This window comes from Hydra vulgaris, chromosome 03 (genome assembly GCF_038396675.1).
Source record: "Hydra vulgaris chromosome 03, alternate assembly HydraT2T_AEP".
NCBI classification, from domain to species: Eukaryota; Metazoa; Cnidaria; class Hydrozoa; order Anthoathecata; family Hydridae; genus Hydra; species Hydra vulgaris.
In genome coordinates this window covers 44573938-44596664 of record NC_088922.1, presented here as the reverse complement: position 1 = coordinate 44596664, position 22727 = coordinate 44573938, and the positions used below count along the sequence as shown (strand labels likewise).

The 22727-nt window shown below is 28.7% G+C and overlaps 1 protein-coding gene across 1 annotated transcript; it reads left to right on the top strand.

Moving 5' to 3' along the window:
- The first annotated feature begins 17770 nt into the window (after positions 1 to 17770).
- On the top strand, positions 17771 to 18685 carry LOC136078706 (uncharacterized). The gene has a single exon (XM_065794494.1). It carries the CDS (start codon positions 17771 to 17773, stop codon positions 18683 to 18685), a length of 915 nt encoding a protein of 304 aa, XP_065650566.1.
- The last annotated feature ends 4042 nt before the right edge of the window (positions 18686 to 22727 follow it).

Sequence of the window (22727 nt, the reverse complement as noted above, 5' to 3'; positions counted from 1 at the left end):
AAAATTAAAATTACTGAAAATAAATGCTAAAAATAAATAATTCTAAGTTTCATTTAAGAATTGTTTCGCAACACAAAAAAATTTCATTAAAGAATTTCTTTATAAACTATATTAAGAGCCTAACGATAACGCCTTTCTTTAAAAGCAAGACACGTTACACGCATTTATTTATAAACTGAATTACTTAACTATTTATTAAACGCAGTGTCTTTTATTATATTAATATTTATTATTAATAATATATTAGCAACTATTAGTTAATTAATAAAAAATTTAAAAAAAAAAACGAAAAATGACTCTAAAGGATTTGATTAACCACTGCACCACACAATATTGCAGAGTTGTTAATAAGGCCAAAAGTAGCAAGGCCAAGGTCACACGTTACAAGGCCGAGCCAAGACCAAGGTCAAAAGTTACAAGGCCAAGACCAAGGCCAAGAGTTTTAAGGTCAAGACCAAGATTAGGAGTTTCAAGGCGAATGCCTACGCAAACATTTTCAAGACCAAAGACTTGAATTTTTGCCTTACGTTAAGGCCAGTTATTAACAAAACTGTAAGAAGCTAGTGCTGTGACAGTAAAACCATATTTTGTAAAAATAGACCAAGGTTATGTGCAAAACTCAGCAAAATCAATAAGAAAATATGCATTTTTTTAAAGGTCAAACAATCAAGGCCAAGGCCAAAATTTTCAAGGCCAAGTCCAACAGTTTTGAGGCGAACAAGGCCAAGGCCTCAATTTTTGGCCTTAAGGCAAGGCCAAGGCTAAGTCCAAGGCCAAGGACTAAGAACTCTGCAATATTGTAACTCAATAAGTTAATGAATTTTAAATAAAATGAATTTGTTTTGACGCATGATATTTTTTAAGTAATTAACGCGCATTAAAATAGAATAACTTTTGTATGATTAATATGTCAGCGTTACACTATCAGGGAATCAGTGACCTGGTTAAATATATATTAGCTAATTCAATTAAAAAAAAAAGACTGTTTATCTGCTAGGTGACTTTAAGGTCGGCGTGATGGGGGTGTAACCCCCCTCCCCCTATCAATGATTATTTTGTTCATTTAATCGGCAAACGTAAACCATTTAGTCAAGTCAGTCGGCAAATTTAGAGATTCAACTCGTCAGCCGAGAACCAAGAGGTCGTACGTTCATATTTTGTGTTTTTTCTGTTTATTATCAATAAATATTTAACAATCAATTGAGTATGTGTCCAATAAATCTAGTCTCAAGAAGGATACAACTTTTAAAAATATTTAAAAAATTAGTCAGGCATTCTGGCAGAAAGTTGGCAAAATTGTAATGGCACACCCTTTCCCACGTGACACCTACTCGCACCGGCCCTGGGTAGCTTGAACCACAATATTTTGGATTATGACACAAATAAAAACATCTAACAATTTTGTAATGTCATTTTTAAAAATAGTTGCATTCCTATGACACAGGTCAACAAAAAAAAATTTTTTTCTGGTGCCGAGCAAACAATTTGTTTTTTGTATAGCATTTCTCATTTTGATTTCAAATATGCAACTCTTTTTTTACCATCAGGTCAAGTTATAAAGATATTTAGGTTCAAATCTTAAGTATTTAGGGTAAAGTCCCTAATATTGTCGAAAAAAAAGTTATTCAAAAGTATGTCAACCTGGGTCTCAAAAGAAGCGTATTTTCATAGAGATTTTAAAAATGTTATTCATTTGTAATAAAAATAAGTATTTTGTGTATTTTTGGTGAATAACATTCTGTTGACTTTTTTTTAAGAGTCTTTAGCATTTTTTCACATAATTTTTTTTTCAATAAATTTTAAGGAAAAATATTTATGTCAAATTAATTAATTCAAATTATCACCAATGACTTCATCGATATAAAGATAAAAACGGAAAAATTTAAAACAGGTATTTCTAATTAAACTTATATTGCGCAAAATATAGTAAATCTTATAAAGATGTATTCCAAAAAACATAAAAAATAACAACAAGAATAATAAACAACGCTTCAAACAAATATTTTCATAACCTTTTATCCAGTGTTAACTTGGATGGCCTATTACTAAATTGCTGAAATTAAATGCGTGTTAGAATATCATAAATATTATAATGAGGCATTTCGTGAAGCTTCAAAATTGGTTAAATCAAAAACGCTATTAAACCCTTGGGTAACAAAAAGCATTCTTAAATCTTCTAAAAAAAATAACAAATGGTCCTCAAAGTTTATGGCATATAATTAAGGAAATCATTTGTAGAAATTCAGAAAGAAATCCTTATTTATAATTTTTTAACTTCAATAAAAGTTATGTACTAAAAAAAACAATTAGTTGCAAAATTACTTAATATTTTTGTCCTACTTTAGCATCGAATTTTCTCGCAATCGAATTCTCTTAAATCAATTTTGATACACATTTAGTTCTTAATTATACGAGTATTATGTCTAATGATAAATTAGCCAAAAAAAAATTATTAGGCACAGTTTCTTTGATTAAACTAAAAAAAAGTACTGGGGTTGACAATATAAGTGGTAACATAAACAATAAAAACTATAACAATACCGCTTTTGTATAACTTTAACTTAAAAAGTTGCTAAAATAATTCCAAATTTTCAAATCAGGTAATCCTTATGACATTTATTATTATAGGCCCACCTCTGTTTTTAAATTTTATTTTAAAATTGCAAAACGAATTATGTATTTTTTTCGATTCTATTCCTTCTTAACCAAACGACTCTATTCTTTCTTAACCAAAAAAAATATTTTCTATAATAAAAAAATTGATTTTAAATCTGGTCATTCTACTTGATCGCGCATTCTTAGATTTTCTTCATTGATCTAAGCAAAGCCTTTGATACAGTTGATTATATAAATCTTTTGTCCCAATGTGTAAAACATCAAATTAAAACTTTTTTATTTTTGCTTTCATGTTTATGTTGTGAAGATAAATAACTTGTAGTTCTCGAACTCCTGGCTTATTCTTTTCTACAATTATTGTAAAAATAACTGTTACCAAAAACCTGCTGGGTTAGATCAAGGATCAATTTTTATATTGCAAGAAAACCTTATTTTAATTAATTAATTAGAATAATTCAATTTATTTATTTCGATTTATTATAAACGCACGTTATGATAATGTTATAAACTGTGTGAAACAGCAATAAAACAGCACAAAGTTGTTTTATATTAACACAAGGTCATTAAAGTTGTTTTATATTAACACAAGGTCATTAAAGTTGTTTTATATTAACACAAGGTCATTAAAGTTGTTTTATATTAACACAAGGTCATTAAAGTTGTTTTATATTAACACAAGGTCATTAAAGTTGTTTTATATTAACACAAGGTCATTAAAGTTGTTTTATATTAACACAAGGTCATTAAAGTTGTTTTATATTAACACAAGGTCATTAAAGTTGTTTTATATTAACACAAGGTCATTAAAGAAACTTAGTCACTGAAATACTCTTATAACCATTACAGGATTTAAAGTTTCAGTATATGTCTTTTTTTTCCTTTTTTTTTAAAGAAAACCCTTTTTCTGATTATACTTCTATTTGTTTAGTTTCAACTTATTTGAGTTATATAATTTGAATTATGTATCAAAGCGTGGATGTATACCAGAGTCACTTGAAAAATCATAAGTTCTATTTTTGGAAAAGATTTTGCATTTTTATCAGGAAGTAATTTTAAAATATTTATGAAATGCAAAAATGAGGGCTTGGCGATAAGACTATTTTGTTTCTTCTTGCCCCCACCAATTTTATATTTTATAAATACGAAAGTTGTAATTATCTAAAACGGCAAATTTATAATAACAAAAAAAAAGCTTCTTAAACATACTTCGTGGTAAAACGCAAAATATTTCCTTAAAATAGAATTTATATTTTTTCAAGTGATTAGGGTATAAATCAACCACACTTTTATAAAACGATAAATAATTTTGAAGTTAAATTGCTAAACAAATACAAATATTAGCATTGAAAGAGTTTTATTATTTTTAAAAAATTGCTTTGAATTAAAATGAAAAAAAAAATACATTTATTTCAATAACATTTTTAACTATATTACAGAAAAGACAAATCCAGCGTCATTTGCAGTGAATAAAAAGCTCAGTCTCAGGGGAACTATCACAAAGTTACAGTGTAATAATTAATACTTTTTTATAAAATATGTATTGAAAAATCAAAAAAAAAAAATGCAATATAAAAAAAATGTTTTTCAATTTTCTAGCATTTCATTACTATAAAACAAAATGCTACATACAAATGGTATTACTGTTGTATTTTTATAGAATACAACATCAAAAAATTCGAAAGTTCTCTGAAAATAACATCTTTTTTTTGTGTCTCGAACATTGAATATCTAATCCAAGCACAGTTTTTTGATTACCATATCGCTATTACATAATAAAAGTATAATAACATAAAAAAAATATATACATAAAATATAATTAAAATAAAATATAAGTAAAAACATAATTTTATACTAGTTATACATAATTTTATATTATTTCAATATGTTAATAAGACAGGTCTGCGACATAAAAATTGTTTCAAATTTAATAAGCGATTTTTACGATATTTTCAACGCTGATTTCGGGAAAAATAGTGAAATAATTTCATCACGTACAGTTATTTCACAAACTGCTTGTCTAGTTTTAGCTTTTTTGATTTTTTTTTATAAATAGTTCCGTACTCTGGTAAGTTTGAATTTTGGTTTTTAAGATCTCCACAAACTGTTATTTAGCCTAAAGTACAAGTTATTTTATGGACAATGACTACCAAAGGATGTATAAACTCACCAGATTGCTTCTGCTACATTTGTGGTAACCATACCATTAAAATGCGACAAAGAAACATCTCCGATTTTGTTGTAAAGGTATATTTTGCCTATTTTGGTATAAAGTTAGGCAATCAAGATAAGTCTTGGGCTCCACACAAAGTTTGTTCAATATGTGTTGAAGAATTGAGGCAATGGTTTCAAGGTAAAAAGCAGTCCTTACGTTATAGAATACCAATGGTTTGGAGGGAGCCCAAAAATCACAGTGGTGACTATTATTTTTGTTCTTGCAACGTACAAGGTTTCAATTTGAAAAACAAAAAGGATAACTCTTACCCTAACATTCAATCAGCCATTCGCCCTATTCCTCATGGACCTGGAGTACCAAACCTTCTCCTACAGATTCTTTGGATGATATTTTAGATGATCACGAGACATTGGCTCAGCAAGGTGATAGTGAAGAAGACAATGATTGCTACGATCCTGGCACAACCAATCCCATTCCATTCTCACAATCTGAACTGAACGATTTAGTTAGAGATCTAGGTCTTCCTAATGATGCGGCAGAAGTTTTAGGATCTAGATTGAAAGATAAAAATATGTTGGCTCCGAGTACATCCTTTTCTTGGTATCAATCAAGGGAAAAGGAATTTGTATCTTTCTTCTCTCAAGAAGGTGACCTGGTAATTTGCAGTAATGTTCCTGGACTTATGGCATGTTTTAAAATAGAATATGCTCCTGATGAGTGGAGACTTTTTATCGATTCATCAAAAAGAAGCCTTAAAGCAGTACTTCTGCACAATGGCAATAAGTATGCTTCTATGCCAGTTGGAAAGTCGGTGCACTTAAAAGAATATTACGAAAACCTTGAACTGGTTTTAAACAAACTCAGCTACTCAGACCACAAATGAACACTGTGCGGGGGTTTAAAAGTTATTTCAATGCTGCTTGGTCAACAAAGTGGCTATACAAAGTTCCCTTGCTTTCTCTGTGAATGGGACAGTCGAGACAGAAATACGCACTACGTAAAAAAAGTTTGGCCCTTGAGAAAAACCTTAGAAGTAGAGGTTAAAAATGTTGAGAGAAAAAGCCTTGTGGATCTCAAAAAGGTGTTACTTCCACCACTTCACATTAAGTTGGGCTGATGAAATAATTTGTTAAGGCATTGCCAAAAGAAGGGGAGACTTTCAAATATCTTTGTGGGCAGTTTCCTGGTTTATCCGAGGCAAAGCTAAAGGAAGGAATGTTTGTCGGACCAGACATTAGAAAACTTATGAGAGATCCTAATTTTGTGGACAAAATGGAAACAAAAGAAAAGGCAGCATGGACATCCTTTAAATTAGTTGTTACTGGTTTCCTAGGAAACAATAAAGATCCAAACTACAAGACCATTGTCACAGACATGCTCGACAACTTTAAGAAGCTGGGCTGTAACATGAGCATTAAAATTCATTTTCTCCATTCACATCTTGATTACTTCCCTGCAAACCTTGGTGATGTAAGTGATGAGCAAGGCAAAAGATTTCACCCAGACATCAAGCAAATGGAAACAAGATATCAGGGAAGATGGAACGTCAACATGATAGCGGACTACTGCTGGATGTTGAAGAGAGATGATCCTGAACGAGTCCACAGCCGGAAAAGCAATAAAAGAAGCTTCGAAAGAAAGCAAAAACGTTATTATAAGGACTTATAATCTGAAAGAGAAATGTAAGTTTTCTTGAAATACGGTTTAGAAGATGATTTATAAATAAAATAAAATTCTATAACGTTTGAAAAATGTGAAAAATTGGTCGAATTTTGTTATTTTACCCAAAAAATAATCACATTTTTGCGAGAAAACCTGACGTGATAAAAAAAAATGGATTGCATTTTCGAAATCAGCGCTGAGAAATACATAAAAAAACACTTATCAAATTTTAAACAACTTTTTAAAAATATATTTTGCAGACCAGTGTAATACAAGCAAAAGATTTTTTTTCATTGTTCCAAAAGAGTTCTAATTCCTGCTAGATCTTGCCCACAAGCAGTTAGCATTAGCGTTAATCTTACAGTGTTAGCATCTGTTGTGTACCGATTGCTTATACATCGAGATAAAATATGTAAAGCATTACCTTGAAGTGTTATTTTCCTCCAGTCTCCTGGAATAACTTTACCAGAATTTGTTTCTAAATCAACAAATCCAGATGGTACATAGTTAATACCGTCATTGATCCTTAAATAATTATGTAAACAAACTGCAGCTTTTATAATGTTTTCAATATTTTCTGGGGTTTCTTTTATTGGACGTCTAAATACTCTCTATATTGCTGTTGTAATTCCAAATGTATTTTCAATTGTTCGTTTAGCTCTAGATAAGCGATAGTTAAAAATGCGTTCTTTTACTTGAAAAAGGCTTCATTAAGCATGATTTCAATATCATTACCAACTAGTACCGGTGGTATTTGTGTGCCATTGATGGCTGTCAGTTTTTAGAAAAATTGAATAAGTTGTTCTTGAAAGCTTTACCCATTTTACTTTCATTGAATATATACCCAGCCAACATTGACATACGGGTACCGCACGGGGCCCATACGTGTCGTCAACTGGGTCCCGTATGGGAAGACCAATGGTATCCCGCCGGATCTGGGTATCCTGTATGGGTCCCACTCAAATCCCGTACTTTAAAACCGTAAGGTGCCCATTTGGGTTTGTAACTGGGACCCATATGGGAAACCCATCGGGAACCCGCTGGATCTTGGCCGCGGTTTTCCTCTGGGACCCATATGGGTTTGCCCGCCAGGTATCCCGTAAGGGTCCCACGAGGTTTACCCACTGCAAATCTTGAAATAACTACGTTTAAATGTTAAAAATTTACAGAAAAAGCAAATTTATATATAACTTGATTGGTTTATTTCGAAAAAAATAATTAAAATTACAGTCGAAATTAAGCAAACTTTTAAACGATTCTTTATTCGTGTATCGAATGCTTTCACGGTTATCTAGCGAATTGAAAGCCTTTCCATTGTTGTTTAAACAATTTCTTTGAAAATCTCTTTCCACAATACCTCGATTCAATATGACCTGTAAAAAAATTAAAGTTAACTGTTAGTCTTAAATTTTATAGATAACATAAATTATTTTTAATATGTTATAAAACTCTTACGATTTCTCCTAAAACTCTTCAAATAAAAAATGTAGTTTTCACCATCGAAGGTAGAAAAATATAATCTTTAATTTTATAATCGACATTTATTTAAACGTTTTAAAATGTACTTGTAATAAATAAGCACATGTTTGTGATTCATATAATAAATTGATAACGTTCCTTTAGTTACTGATAAATAAATTATATAAATATAATTTTATATTTACATTGAATATAATTTGATATATACTGTTTATAACTATATATATATATATATATATATATATATATATATATATATATATATATATATATATATATATATATATATATATATATATATATATATATATATATATATATATATATATATATATATATATATATATATATATATATATATATATATGTATATATATATATATATATATATATATATATATATATATATATATATATATATATATATATATATATATATATATATATATATATATATATATATATATATATATATATTAGCCCCTGGCAGCAGGCTATTTAAGTATGACGTCACACTGCTCACCTAAATCAGCAGTATAAGATATATATATATATATATATATCTTATACTGCTGATTTAGGTGAGCAGTGTGACGTCATACTTAAATAGCCTGCTGCCGGGGGCTAATAATTTTAAAATCTTATCTTTAAAATAGAGCGAAATTTTTTTCATTTCACACTAAGGTTTCATCAAGACTCATCAGAAACCTTATACAACAGTGCCGTGGCTACTAGATCCAAGCAACCTCCTCCTTTAAAAGGGCCCCAAAATTCTTAAAAATTTTTCCAATAGATAATACTAAATAAAAAAACAACAACCTTGCATTTGTAAAAGGGCCCTTAAATTTGCAAATGAGCCCCCTAGGCACAGCTCTGCTTTTATATATATATATATATATATATATATATATATATATATATATATATATATATATATATATATATATATATATATATATATATATATATATATATATATACATATATATATATATACATATATATATATATATATATATATATATATATATATATATATATATATATATATATATATATATATATATATATCAGGATGTAAATTAGCCCTGTGGAGTCCCATCCAATGTGGTTTACCAAAATGCTAATAAAATTAAAAAAAAAAAAGTCCTTTAGAAAAAGTGGTGGTGTTGTTGGCCCTGCTTATTAAGTCTTACTGCAAAGTCTATTTCAAGTAGTACATATGCTTTGTCAAATAAGTTTCTTCAAAATATTGAGAAGCTGTTTGCGTCAGATACTTACAAAATTTTGATCAATGTATTAGGGAAAGTTTTTTAGTTGTTTTCTTTTTTTGTTTGATAGTTTATATCAACTGAATTAGGCGATCACATCGACTATTATCTTTTTTTACTTATCGGCATCAACTAAAATCTTTTTTTAATTATCTACTATTTTTTCTCGACTTTTTAAAAAAAACGCTGCTGAAATATAAGTTGAATACAAAAAATGCTTTATGATTATAATAAACAGGTACTAGAAATTTATTTAACAAAGAAAATAGATTCTTTTACTTTACTGCTTGCTTGTATTAAGAGAAATCCATGTACATGAATGTCCACTAGTGAAAAAGAAATATATATTTAAAGGAATACTTTTAAATTGAAAGCAGCAATGATATATTTGGGTTAAAATAAAATCAAATATATAATTCTTTATAATAATTAATATATACTGATTAAAATTATATAAAAATATATAATTCCTAATAATCAAAGTTTAATTTGCTGTGTCCTTATAAAGCCAATTTAATTTTATGTTGATTTCGTATTCATTTTAGATAAATGGTACAGTATTTTTTATTTGGAGTAGAAAAGGAAAGTAGAAAATAAAGACCCCACAAATCCATTATTATCTTTGTTGGTTTGGGTGGGGGGGGGGGAGGAAGGAGTGGTGAGATTAGGAAATATTTTGACAAATTCCCAATTTTTTCAAAATTCTGAATCCAATTTATTCCTGGTTTACACCCTGTATGTATATATATATATATATATATATATATATATATATATATATATATATATATTATATATATATATATATATATATATATATATGTATATATATATATATGTATATATATATATATATATATATATGTATATATATATATATATATGTATATATATATATATATATGTATATATATATGTATATATATATATAAATATATATGTATATATATATGTATATATATATGTATATATATATATATATATATATGTATATATATATATGTATATATATATATGTATATATATATATGTATATATATATATATATATATATGTATATATATATATATATATATATATATATATATATATATATATATATATATATATAATATATATATATATATATATATATATATATATATACAGGGTGACTGGAAAGTTCTGTCAGTACTTCACAATCAATTTATTTTTAATGTAATATACATAAACTACTGAAATTACAGTAACAGATCAAGTAACATATGTATTGTAAGTATACCAAGAATTATTCAAATCGGTCTCCTTTTCGGTCCACTCTCAATGATAATCGATGACGCCATGATTGTATGGCAGCACGAATGGTTTTCATCTGAAATTTTTCCCATTCGCGGATCATCATTCGTTTCATGGAGGCCAAGTTGGGATGTTGTTTAGCATCGACCTTGGACTCCAAAATACCCCACATGCAAAAATCAAGTGGATTCAGGTCGGGAGAGGATGGAGGCCACTCATCCTTAGCAATAAACTCAAGGCAATTCTGTTAGAGCCATTCTTGTGTTGTTTTAGCTTTATGAGCTGGTGCTGAATCCTGTTGAAAACACCAGTCTCCATTGGGATTTAATAAATTGGCTTCTGGTTGCAAAATTGCCTTCAGGACACTCTCTTGATAAGATACTGCATTAATTTTGGTGCCACGTTCGATAAAGACCAATGGCAATTTTCCTTTGCTACACACTACTGCCCATACCATCACCGAACTTCGATTCTGATATCGATAAACTGTTCCTGAAGACTGAAGTATGTCCTTTAATGATGTTGACCACACGACATTGTTTTTAGCATTAAAACTTTGTTCCATCACGAATAACTTTTCATCAGAAAAGATAATGTTCTGTACCGCACAATGACCATACTGACGTAACAACATTTTGCATCTTTGCAACCTGGCCAACTTTTGATTTGCAGTCAATCCATGAACTTTATGCTTGCGATAAGGTTTCAATCCAAGGTCTAATTTCAATAATTCACTCATCGACTTCCTGGGTACTCCTTCCTCCTGAGCCAATTTTCTCCTTCCTCCGAATTTTCTCGCGTATTCGTTTAATACGGTTTGGGGTTCGAACTGTTTGTGGACGACCCGACCTTTCACGGTCTTCAACACCACCAGTTTCACGCAACCGTTGGATAGTTTGATAAACACGTCTCTCAGTAATTCCATGCACCTTTACTAATTTGAATATTTCAGCACCTGTAAGTCCTTCCTCATAATGTCATTGAATCAACAAACGATTAACATTCATAATGACTACAATAGAAAGAACAAACCCAGTTACTATTGACAAATTTAGTTACCATTGTACTAAACTGATACAAAACTGATAAAAAATTTAATGATAAACACTTGTAAATAATGAAATATGGGAGACCAGAAAGTATGCACATAGATTACTGACAGAACTTTCCGGTCACCCTGTGTGTGTGTGTATATATATATATATATATATATATATATATATATATATATATATAATATATATATATATATATATATATATATATATATGTATATATATATATATATATGCATATATATATATAAATGTATAGATATATATATATGTGTATATATATATATATATATATATATATATATATATATATATATATATATATATATATATATATATATATATATATATATATATATATATATATATATATATATATATATATATATATATATATATATATAGTGGGTTGCATAAATATAGATTCAGTTGATTTTTAATACGATTATTTTTTATGTTTTTTGAAAATTTAAAGCAAACAAAAAAGTTAATAATTTAAGTTGTTTCAAATTTTATTAACAGTGGTTTTATAAACAAATAAGAAAAAAGATTTTTTCAAAAAAAAAAATTTAAGATTTTTTATTAGAACCTGTCTAGGCATAGATTCAACTAGTCGGATGCATAATTCTCTTGGAAATTCTTTCCAAAGCTTTTCTAATGCCTGCTGTAATTGCACAACACTGGCTATGCTCTCTTTGAACAATCTCTTGTCTATCCAAGCCCAAATGTTCTCAATGGGATTGAGATCTGGAGAACAAGCTGGTCAAAGCATGACCATAATGTTTTTCCAATCAAGTCACTCTATAACCGAGATTACAGTGTGAGCTGTAGTGCCATCGTGCTGAAAAATACATTGTTGAAGTCTTCTGTAAAAAGTTTACTTTTGAGGGTGTCTTTGTAGTTATACTGGTTAATTCTGCCATTATAGATGTTGTATGACTCTGTTCCTTTATGGGAGAAGCATCCCCATATGCCAACTGATCCTCCTCCGCCTTGTATCCTTGGTACACAAAAACACTCCTTCACCAGCCAGCCTCCTGATGATTAATCTTGACTTGCAATTTATCACCTCAAAAACGGATTGGTCGCTGAAAATAACTTTAGCCCAGTCTTCTACAGACCAGCGAAGTCTTTCTCTACACCACTTTAATCTTTTTAGGCGATCTGAGACACACAAAAGTGGTTTTCGAGCAGCAACATAGTAATCTAAGCCTTTCTTATTTAGGCATCTTCATACAGTCCATCTACTAACACTAACATTACCAGGCGTATTTTGTGAAGCCTTCAGCAAGTTCACAGAAAAAAATTTTAGGGTCTTCTCTAACCTTTCGATAGAGATAACTTTGGTCTCTTGAAGTTAGCTTTAAAGGCCTACCAAGCCTTGGTAAATCTTTGACATCATTATGTAGCTCGTGGTTTTTCAACGTTGTTTGTAAACATTTAAGCGAAACATTGCACATTTAAGCTATTTCTTGTTGGCTTTTTGTTTAATCTTTTAGCAGATCTGCAATTTGCCATTGTACCTTGTCTGAAACAGCTTTTCTGCCCATTTTTGTCTTTTTACTTTACCAAATAATTACCAATGTGAATAACTAAGATATAAAAATAATTTTATTTTATTTTTGCGAGAACATTTATATAGTTTATTTATGTATCAAATTAATTAATACTCAAGAATGGTTAACCTAACAAGTTCCAATTATGTACCATTCGATAGAGAATCAATTAATTAAGACATTTAATACGCTTTTAATCGTATTAATTGGTTGGTTTCAAAGATAACTGTGAAAAAACAAAAATTTCACACAAATAAAGTAGTGACTCTAATTTATGCAACCCACTGTATATACTGTATATATATGTATGTATATATATATATATATATTTATATATACATATATGTGTATATATATATATATATATATATATATATATATATATATATATATATATATATATATATATATATATATATGTATATATATATAAATATATATATTTAAAACAACTAAAAAGCTGCAAATTCCTCAAACATAACCTATTCGTCACAGGATTCATCTGTTTTTAAAACCTTTTTAACTAAACCATTTTTTGTAATTTTAAAACAATTATCACCTTCATTAGCTGAAGCAAAACATTCTAGACCTTGATAATTTTAAATTGCAAACAGTGTCTCAATGCAATGGTTACTGATCCATCAAAATTAGGATTACTAAACTTCTTTTTATATCCTTGTATGTGTTTATTTGAGCAAACTTTTTAAATTGACCTGAAAAAGTTTTGTATTTGAACAAGGGACATCTATCAAGTACTTAAAATTTAACTGTATCAATTCCTATATATATTAAAAAATGTCCATTCTAAACTAGTTGATCCTTACTGTAAAGTTCACCCAATAACTGTTCAACAAAATAAAACATTATAAAATTTGAACTGCAACTGAAAGTACTAAAAAGTTTGAATAGATTTTTGGCTAAATCATCCCCTTTAAACAAGTGGCCTAGCGTATACTAAAAAAAGTCTAAGTTCAGTAGCTTTCCATTTTTTAAAATTTAATTAAAACCTTTCTTTTCTAGAAAATTTTCTTGGAATGTAAAGACATATCTGGATCAATCCACCAGACAAAGTATTGACTGTAATCTGAGACAATTTACAACATTTGGGCCATTTAACCATAAGTTAATTAGTCTTTGCATACCCCTAAGCATACTAGATGCATTAAGTCTAAGGGAAACTTTGTCACCATGTCAAAATTTAATTCCATCTAACACACCACTACGATGCTCAGAATGTTTTTAATGACAAAAATCTGAATCAGTGCTTAAAATTGATGAAATATGGGGGAGTATTATCTTTCCACACCACTCTCCTTTCTGAACACAACACTTATACCAGTTATAACCACTGTGCCCCTAATACACTTAACAAATGCTCTAGCTAGTGCATCAAATATGACAACAGCAAGATTGATTTCATACTCAATATTTTAATAGACAAAACCATCTTTTGGAAGAACTTTGAACTCTACCAAAAATTATGTAGATAATCAAAAATGGAATAAGGTTTTTTGGCACCACTTTTTAAACAAATCTCTAAAAATCCAATTTGAGTCCTAGGCCTAGGCTCTGACAGCAACATTTATAAACAGCAAAAACTTTTGGCAAATTTTGTTTACAATTTTTTACATGTATGTTTAAATTTGTCACTAATTTAGATTTTCATTGAATAATTTCATGTTTTTTTAAATATAAAATATTGATGGAGTATTATTCTTCTTTACTATCAGCTATCACACTGACTAAACTGACTCATCAGCTGCAACCCCTACTTTATAGACAACATAGTTAATGTGATGTATATACTTTATCATAATACATGTGTTTTTTTTTATACTTGAGTACTTATTTTTTTATTTTATAATACATGTTATTTTTTAATTTTTTTTATATAATATTTAATTCTTACGAAAATATTGAATTTTGCGGAATGTTCTTTTGATAAAGATAATATTTTCTTACATTACTCTAATCTTGGTAATAAACAAAGGTATTTACTTCAATCATTATATTTGTCCCCCAAAGTTCATGCAATTCTATCATACATAAGTCTCTCACTAATTATAATAAATAAAAATTATTACCATTATTATTATAATTATATTTACTAACCTGTCATTACTAATATTTATTAAAAATACATTTTGGTTGTTGAAGTCACTTTTACTCATATCAGTATGCAAATATTGTTAACAGTCAGAGTGCACCAAGCAGAAATATTCTTAAACATGCTGCAAAATACAAGATATATATATAAGATACATATCCTATAAGACCTATGACCTGGAACTTAATACTTTTATCCCAACATTTTAAAATTAAGTTATAGAAAACAAACACAGTGTTGAACTTACTATAACTCAGTTATAATTAATAAGCATATGGTCATGATCTATATAATAACTTTTTTTAGTTATTATTATTTATGTTAAAGTTATCAAGTTAAATTAAAGTTTTTTATTTAAAGTTTGAATGCAAAAGTTCATATCAATAAAATTTTTATCAGTATTGTAAACATAAGTTAAGTATTATAAGTATTTACAAGTATAAGTATTGTAAGTATAAGTTATTATTAATAATAATAACTTATATATAAATTAATATATAATTATATATATATATATATATATATATATATATATATATATATATATATATATATATATATATATATATATATATATTATATATAATAATTGTATTATATAATATATTAATTATATTATTTATAATAATATATAATTATACATAAATAACTTATATATAAATAGTTTATAACTTATACTAATAACATTACATATATTATGATATTATTGTTAATATTACAAGCGTACAATTTAAATCAAAGTCAAAAAATAATAATGACTAAAAATGAGGTAGATGCATAACAATAAAGCCATTTTTTGCATTTATATGTAAACACCTAATATTTATATCTCACGGTGGGTAAACTTCGTTAACATCAGTCATTTTGCTTCCATAAAATATCGAAAAATCAATGGAAAAGAGTTGATCTGCAAAAACGATTTAAAAGCTTTAAATTTCCTAAATATAATCTATCCATCACAACATTCGCCTGTTTGCTCTTTATAAATGTTTTTGATTAAACCAAGTTTTGATTAAACTCAAAGCACTTATTATAATAAGTTTTGTTTCTGCTAGTGATGGTAATATTACCATCACTAAAAGAAACAAAACTTTATATTTTGATCATTTTAAAAATGCAAACAGTACCTCAATGGAATAGTTACTTCATGTTTAAAAGTTACTGGGGCATATGTTAAACATATGTGTTAAATTTTGTAAATTTATTTTTAAAAAATATAAAAATATTCTTTTATAATGGTAATAAATGAAATTTTAAAACAACGTCTTTTTAATGGAGTCTCGCAGTGAAAAAATACATCGAAACAAAGAATGTCTCTTTAACTACAATCTTAATATAATGCATACAAAAAATATGATGCATAAAAGTTAAATTTTTAAATTTATTTCACGCACTAAACAAATTAATGGCAACCGTCGAGTAAGTTTTGTTATGATTTTTTTCATTATCAGTTTAAATCTTTTGGGAACCTTTTGGTAAACCCGTCAAATCCCCAGGGAGCATATTCACCTAACTTTTTTTTTGCGTAAGTTTGGCGTTAGTTTGGCGTAAGTTTAAAACTGTTAAAGTCGTATTAGCAAGTTTCATATGACGCGGTTTAACTAAGCGAATATTGCCTGTAGGGACAAAATTCTAGCCAATCAGATTTTTCTAGATTAAGCGATAATCAGTTTCAAAATTCTAGCCAATCAATTTTTCTAGATTAAGCGATAATCAGTTTTTTTCTCGATTAAACTACTAAAAATAGGGTAGTACTTAATATCGAGTCAAAAATGTATATAAAAATCAAAACAAATATTTTTTTTAATATGCTAAATAAAATAAGTTAGCGATATGTAACTATTATTTATTTTAATAAAAAGATATAAAACATTATTAGATATCAAATTATATTGATTGTATCAATTAAAAGAAATGGTTAACTGGTTTTGTGGTGCAGCATTATGTTTTAACAACTTTAGAACCAAAACTACTAACGGAGAACGTATAAAGTTTTACAGGCTTCCCAAAGATGTTTCTATTCAGAAAGAATATATCCGAGTTTTAAATACAAAAGGAATGAATTTCAGAAATGGGCATATTTGTTGTGAACATTTTTCATCTGGAATAAGAGAGTTATGCACTGATATTCCAAACATTGCTGCACCACCAAGCCAAATTGCTATAATGGAACGAAAATATGAAAATGCTCTGGCCAAAATAACTAAATCAGGAAAAACAACTGAAGCTGATAAAAAACATTTGAAAGGGTTAAAACGTAAGCTTAGTATGATGATATCCTTGTCTAAACCTTATCCTATTCGTAAAAAACCAACAAACCGACCTTCTTATGTTACAAAATCTCCTTTATCATTACTTAAACCAACAAAACAACAGTTATTTTCTAAATTAAAAAAAGAAGCAGATGCTAACAAAATTCTATCAGAAAAAATAAACAATGCAAACAATTATATAACACAGCTTAAAAAAGGAAAAAAAGAAACAAAGTAAAGAACGATATGTTACATAAAAAATATTTAATTATATCTGTAAAAAATCAAATTTTAAAAAAATAACTAGACAAATTTGAAAAAGGAATGTTTAAATATTCTAAACTTAAAGACAAACCAAAGCAGTTTAAATATTTATGTGGTTTAACTGTCCTGCAATTTGAACTCCTTTATAATTGTGTAGCACCATACTGCCACCTAATTGAATATCCGGATTGCAAAGGTACAGGAACCAGATTCCTTAAAAAGAAAACCGAATTGTTTTCAGTTTTAACATTGTGCAGACATGCACTTCATCTTGGTGTTATTGGATTTATGGCTGGCGTTTCTAAAAGTACCATATATCGTGTTTTCACTGGATGGGTTGTATTTCTAGACACAATATTTTCAGAGATAAATTTAAAAGTCGAAAGCACTTATATTTCCCTGATGATGCCTTCTGTTTTTAAAAAAACTGGCCACGGTAAAACCGATATTGTTGTGGATGCTACAGAATTTAAGTTTCAACAACCAACCAATTATGACCTTAACACTTTAATGTTTTCAAGTTATAAAAACTGTACAACAGGGAAAGCTTTAATTGGAATCTCTCCACATGGGTCAGGTTTGCTTTTTGGAGACATATACCCTGGTTCAGTTACAGATAATGAATTAACAGAACAATCTTATATTTTAGAACTAGTTGAGAAGGAACACGAAGTTATGGCAGATAGAGGGTTTTCAATTCAAGATTTATGCGCTTCAAAAGGAATATATCTGAATCGACCATCTCAAAAATCAAGCCATCAGTTCCCACAAGCTGATGTAGCTGGTAATTTTGATATAGCTTCAACCCGTATTCATGTAGAGAGATTCATAGGATGCGTACGTGATTGGTCAATTCTTAATGCGGTGTGGCCAGTACAAAGAATGGACTTACTTTCTTCAACATGGAAAATGTTATGTCATGTTGTAAACCTTACAATGCGCCCCATTGGGCCAAAGCCAGAATCTTGTAATTAATAGTATTTTATGAATATATATATAACTATTTAAAAACATATTTTCTTGTTTTATCATAATTTTAAACATTTATACCAATTTTAATAGAAATGTTGATGTTTTTACAAGTTCTCTAATATACGATCTAAGTGGTTTTAGTTCTTTAAAATCAGGAATTTTCCCAACAACATTATTTCCAAGAGTAGTGAGCAAAGAATGTTCATGATGTTGCCAATCTTTTATTGGATTTGAATGCAAAATGCTATCTGATATTTCCTTGATAACTGACATCAGTAAATTATTTAGTTGAATAATAAAGAAATTTGAGTTTAATGTTTCAGGATGATAAGATTGTAAAATGCAGTATTTAGATTTTGTACATAGTAGTGCAAGCTGAGCCTGCACGTAATACTGAGGTTGGTTTTTTAAATGGGTCAATGGACTGTCACTGTTTTTTGCTCGTGTTTTAATTTCCAAAATTTGATGTGACAAGGCAATCTGGACTTGCCCCATAATTTAAATCATCTGGGTGATAGAAAAATCCACACATTTCAGGAGAACATTTTGAAATCTTTGCAAAGTGCTGAAGTGCAATAAATTCATATTTATGACCACGCTCAAAATTTTTTATGTTTTGTGTGTTATAAATATCATTTTCATTTAATCTTTCCTTAACTATCTTCCAATAATTTGTAAATTTTTCCTGTCCATATATTCCTAGCAATGCTGGTAATCGACTCCCCGTTATTTTCCCTTTTCTTGTGTCCATCCACTCCTGGGTATTTTGTTTGACATTAATATGATTTGTGTATTGTCCTTGTGATGGTATCAGATTTGTCAAATCAATGTGAATAACAGGATCCTCATTTAAAAGTTGTTTATTAATTTTTTCTAAAACAATAACTTGTTCCGGCGAAACTATGGTTACCTCGATGTTTTCTTTATTTTGATTTATTATTTGCAATATTGTTGGTATTTTACTATAATTATTTTGGAATTTTTGTGGGTTTACTGCTTGTTCATTTAAAGTACGACTTTTTGCATTTATAAAACTTAACTTATTGAGTTGGGATTTAAAACTTTCAGGGTCATATCTAAATCTTAAGTGCCCCATTAGTGCAGATTCATATCCAAGATCTATTGAACAAAGAGTATCATATACATGTCTTTCAAAATTGGGTTCCTTTTTCAGCCCTTCCTTAATTTTTCGCTTCATTTTTAAAACATCTCTTTTAAAAGATGAACTTTCTGGATCTGCTGGTGTGATTTTTAAGTTTTCAATTGTACTTTTGTTTCTTGCTGATTTTACTTTAATATGAGATAGTGGGACCATTGGAATAGAACCTTTTTTTGATCTTTTATGCCATTTCTGTATCACTTGTGTGCACGTTAATTCTAAAATTGTTGTCTTTGTGTCCTCGTAATGCTTTAAGTAAAGAAGGATAGCTAAAACATGACAGCAAAGCCCACTAAGACCAACGGGGCATTCACAATAACCTTTACGAGGTGTCCCTCCTACAAAAAGTAAATAAGCAGGGCGTGCATCGTGGCTATAAGATTTTCTTATGAAAGCTCTAACATATACTATTTTGTTATCTGAATGTATTTTAACTAATATAATTTTTCTGCTTGTTAACATTTGGTATGCTTTTTGCTGTTGTCCAAATGTACCCTCTCTTTTATTGAGTATGTATTCTTTAAAAAGTTCAGAGTTTACACAAGGGTAAAGGTTTTCATTTCCAGTCCAATTTTGAGACATGTGTGGTATCTCGTCTACATGTAAACTTGTTTTGAATAAGTAGTTTTTTTTGCTTTTAGATAAAGTTTCTTAACTAGTTTTGGATATGGTAAGAACTTCAAAATTCTGCCTTGCAACTCTATAACAGAGCCTGTGACACCCAGTCCGTGGTTAACAAGCCATTCAACACAAATCTTTCTTGATGCAGTTGAATTGTTAACTGCATTAATATTTAATTCCATTTATAACAGTAATAGTAAATTAGTTATTAACTTGATGACTGTATTTTGCTTCACTTTAAACTGCTATAAATGTAAACAAACGCAATAAAATTTTTTGTCCCTACAGCTCAATTATTATTACCCAGACCTTCCCGTATGAAACTTGCTAATTCACCAAACTTGCGCAGCTGCGCTAAAAAAAAACTTTCGTAAGTTTTTGCTTAAGTTCAACCTTAACTATCCGGTATTCACCCAACTCAAACGGTATTCACCAAACTTTTTTGAAACTTGCTCAGCACAATTTACGCAAGAAAAGTTACGCTTGCTATGAGCTGCCTTAATTTTGGCGTAATTTAAAAATCAATAGATAAGAACAGCGTTATATTTTTTATGATATATATGAAGTTCTATTGTCAGATTGATATGTTATTAGGGCTCTTAACATATGTAAATTATATATATTATATCAAGGCTTAACAATAATCACAGATATTAACAAAAAAAATCAAATAAAGCAAGTGTTACTGTTAATTCTAATTCAAAAATTATAAAACTGTTATAACAGTATAATATATTGGTAATAGCAGTTTTTTAGTACCTTTTAAGTACTTTTTAAAATCATAAAAAACCTAATTATTAGATTTTAAATAGTATATGATATTATTACTAGTAACAACTTATTAATAAAATACTTTTCGAAAATTATTTTATTATTATCTAAGAAAACAATTTAAGTATTTTACCTTTATTTTATAAATCAATTTCTATTATTTTAAAACTTTTAACTGCTAATAACTAATTAATTTATGAGAGTTAAGAACTTGATAACTGCTTGTTATTTGATCAGTTTACGCTTCCTTACCTAATAATTTTATTTTTTTGTTACAGAAGTTATGTGAATTCATCTTCAGAAAAATATGTTTTGATAAAGGAAATTACGAAAACTTGGTTCATTAAAAAAAAATCAACTCGGTTCTTTTTTTTGCGTAAGTTTTTGCGTAAGTTCAGCGCAACTTATGCGCAACCCTAACTTTACGGAAATGCTGCGAAACATCGGTGAATACCAAATAGTAACATGAACCTACGATTTCCGTAACCTTAGTTGAGCTGCGCAAAAGTTACGAAAGTTTGGTGAATAAACACCCTGGTTTTTATTGTCATTACGCATTATAGTGTTCATTCGCAAACATCGTTGTTTTAAAGTCATTAGTTCAAAATCATTAACTTCCTCATTCTATTATTAATTACGATGATTTTGCAATTAAAATAACGCATGCACAAAATATGCAATGTTTTAATTATACCAAAATTAGTTTGTTTTAATAAATAAACTTAATATAAGTTCTTATAAACTACTAAAATAATTTTGTGCATTGATTTATGATTTTCTTGTTTTTTATTAAATATAATATCAATAGCAGTTTCATGAAACAATTTTTTTCTTATCAAACTCGATAGATATCAACAACTTGTTTCCAAAAATGAAAAAAACTGTGTTTTTTAAATCTTTGCGCCCACATGAACTCTGCCAAGTAATCAGGAATCATTTCTCGATTAGAATAACCGAACATTGCTTTAAACTTTGATTTACTTCTCTGCCACATTGCCTCAATTCTATTTGTTGTTACTCCAGTAATAGGGTCCACAAAGTGATACGTATGGTTGACTGTTCCATGTTGATAGCCGTGTGCTGCCAAATTTCCATACGCAGCCCACATATCGCTCCATATCACAGTACCAGGTCTTATCCATTGTCTAATGATTGGTATAAGAGTGGCAGCGTCTCGACGCTCAACAGGTATAAGAAATCCTTCTTTTGTGGTGACATCATAACCGCCAAAAATCCATTGTTCTTCAACAATTCTTCCGCGATTGTATTTCCTTCTTGTAAATAAAGACTCGTCAATTTCAACAATTCTGCTGGGACCACCAAATTGAACTGGGTTGTTCAAGAAATAGTTAACAGCTATGTCTCAACAAAACTGATTCCAATCTACGACCGATTGACTAAAAATTTCTAACTCTTTTCTAATATCTTCCGACGACATTCCTCTACTTTTTCCAGCACTACGTGTCCACAACAAGGTAATTCCAATTATTTGCC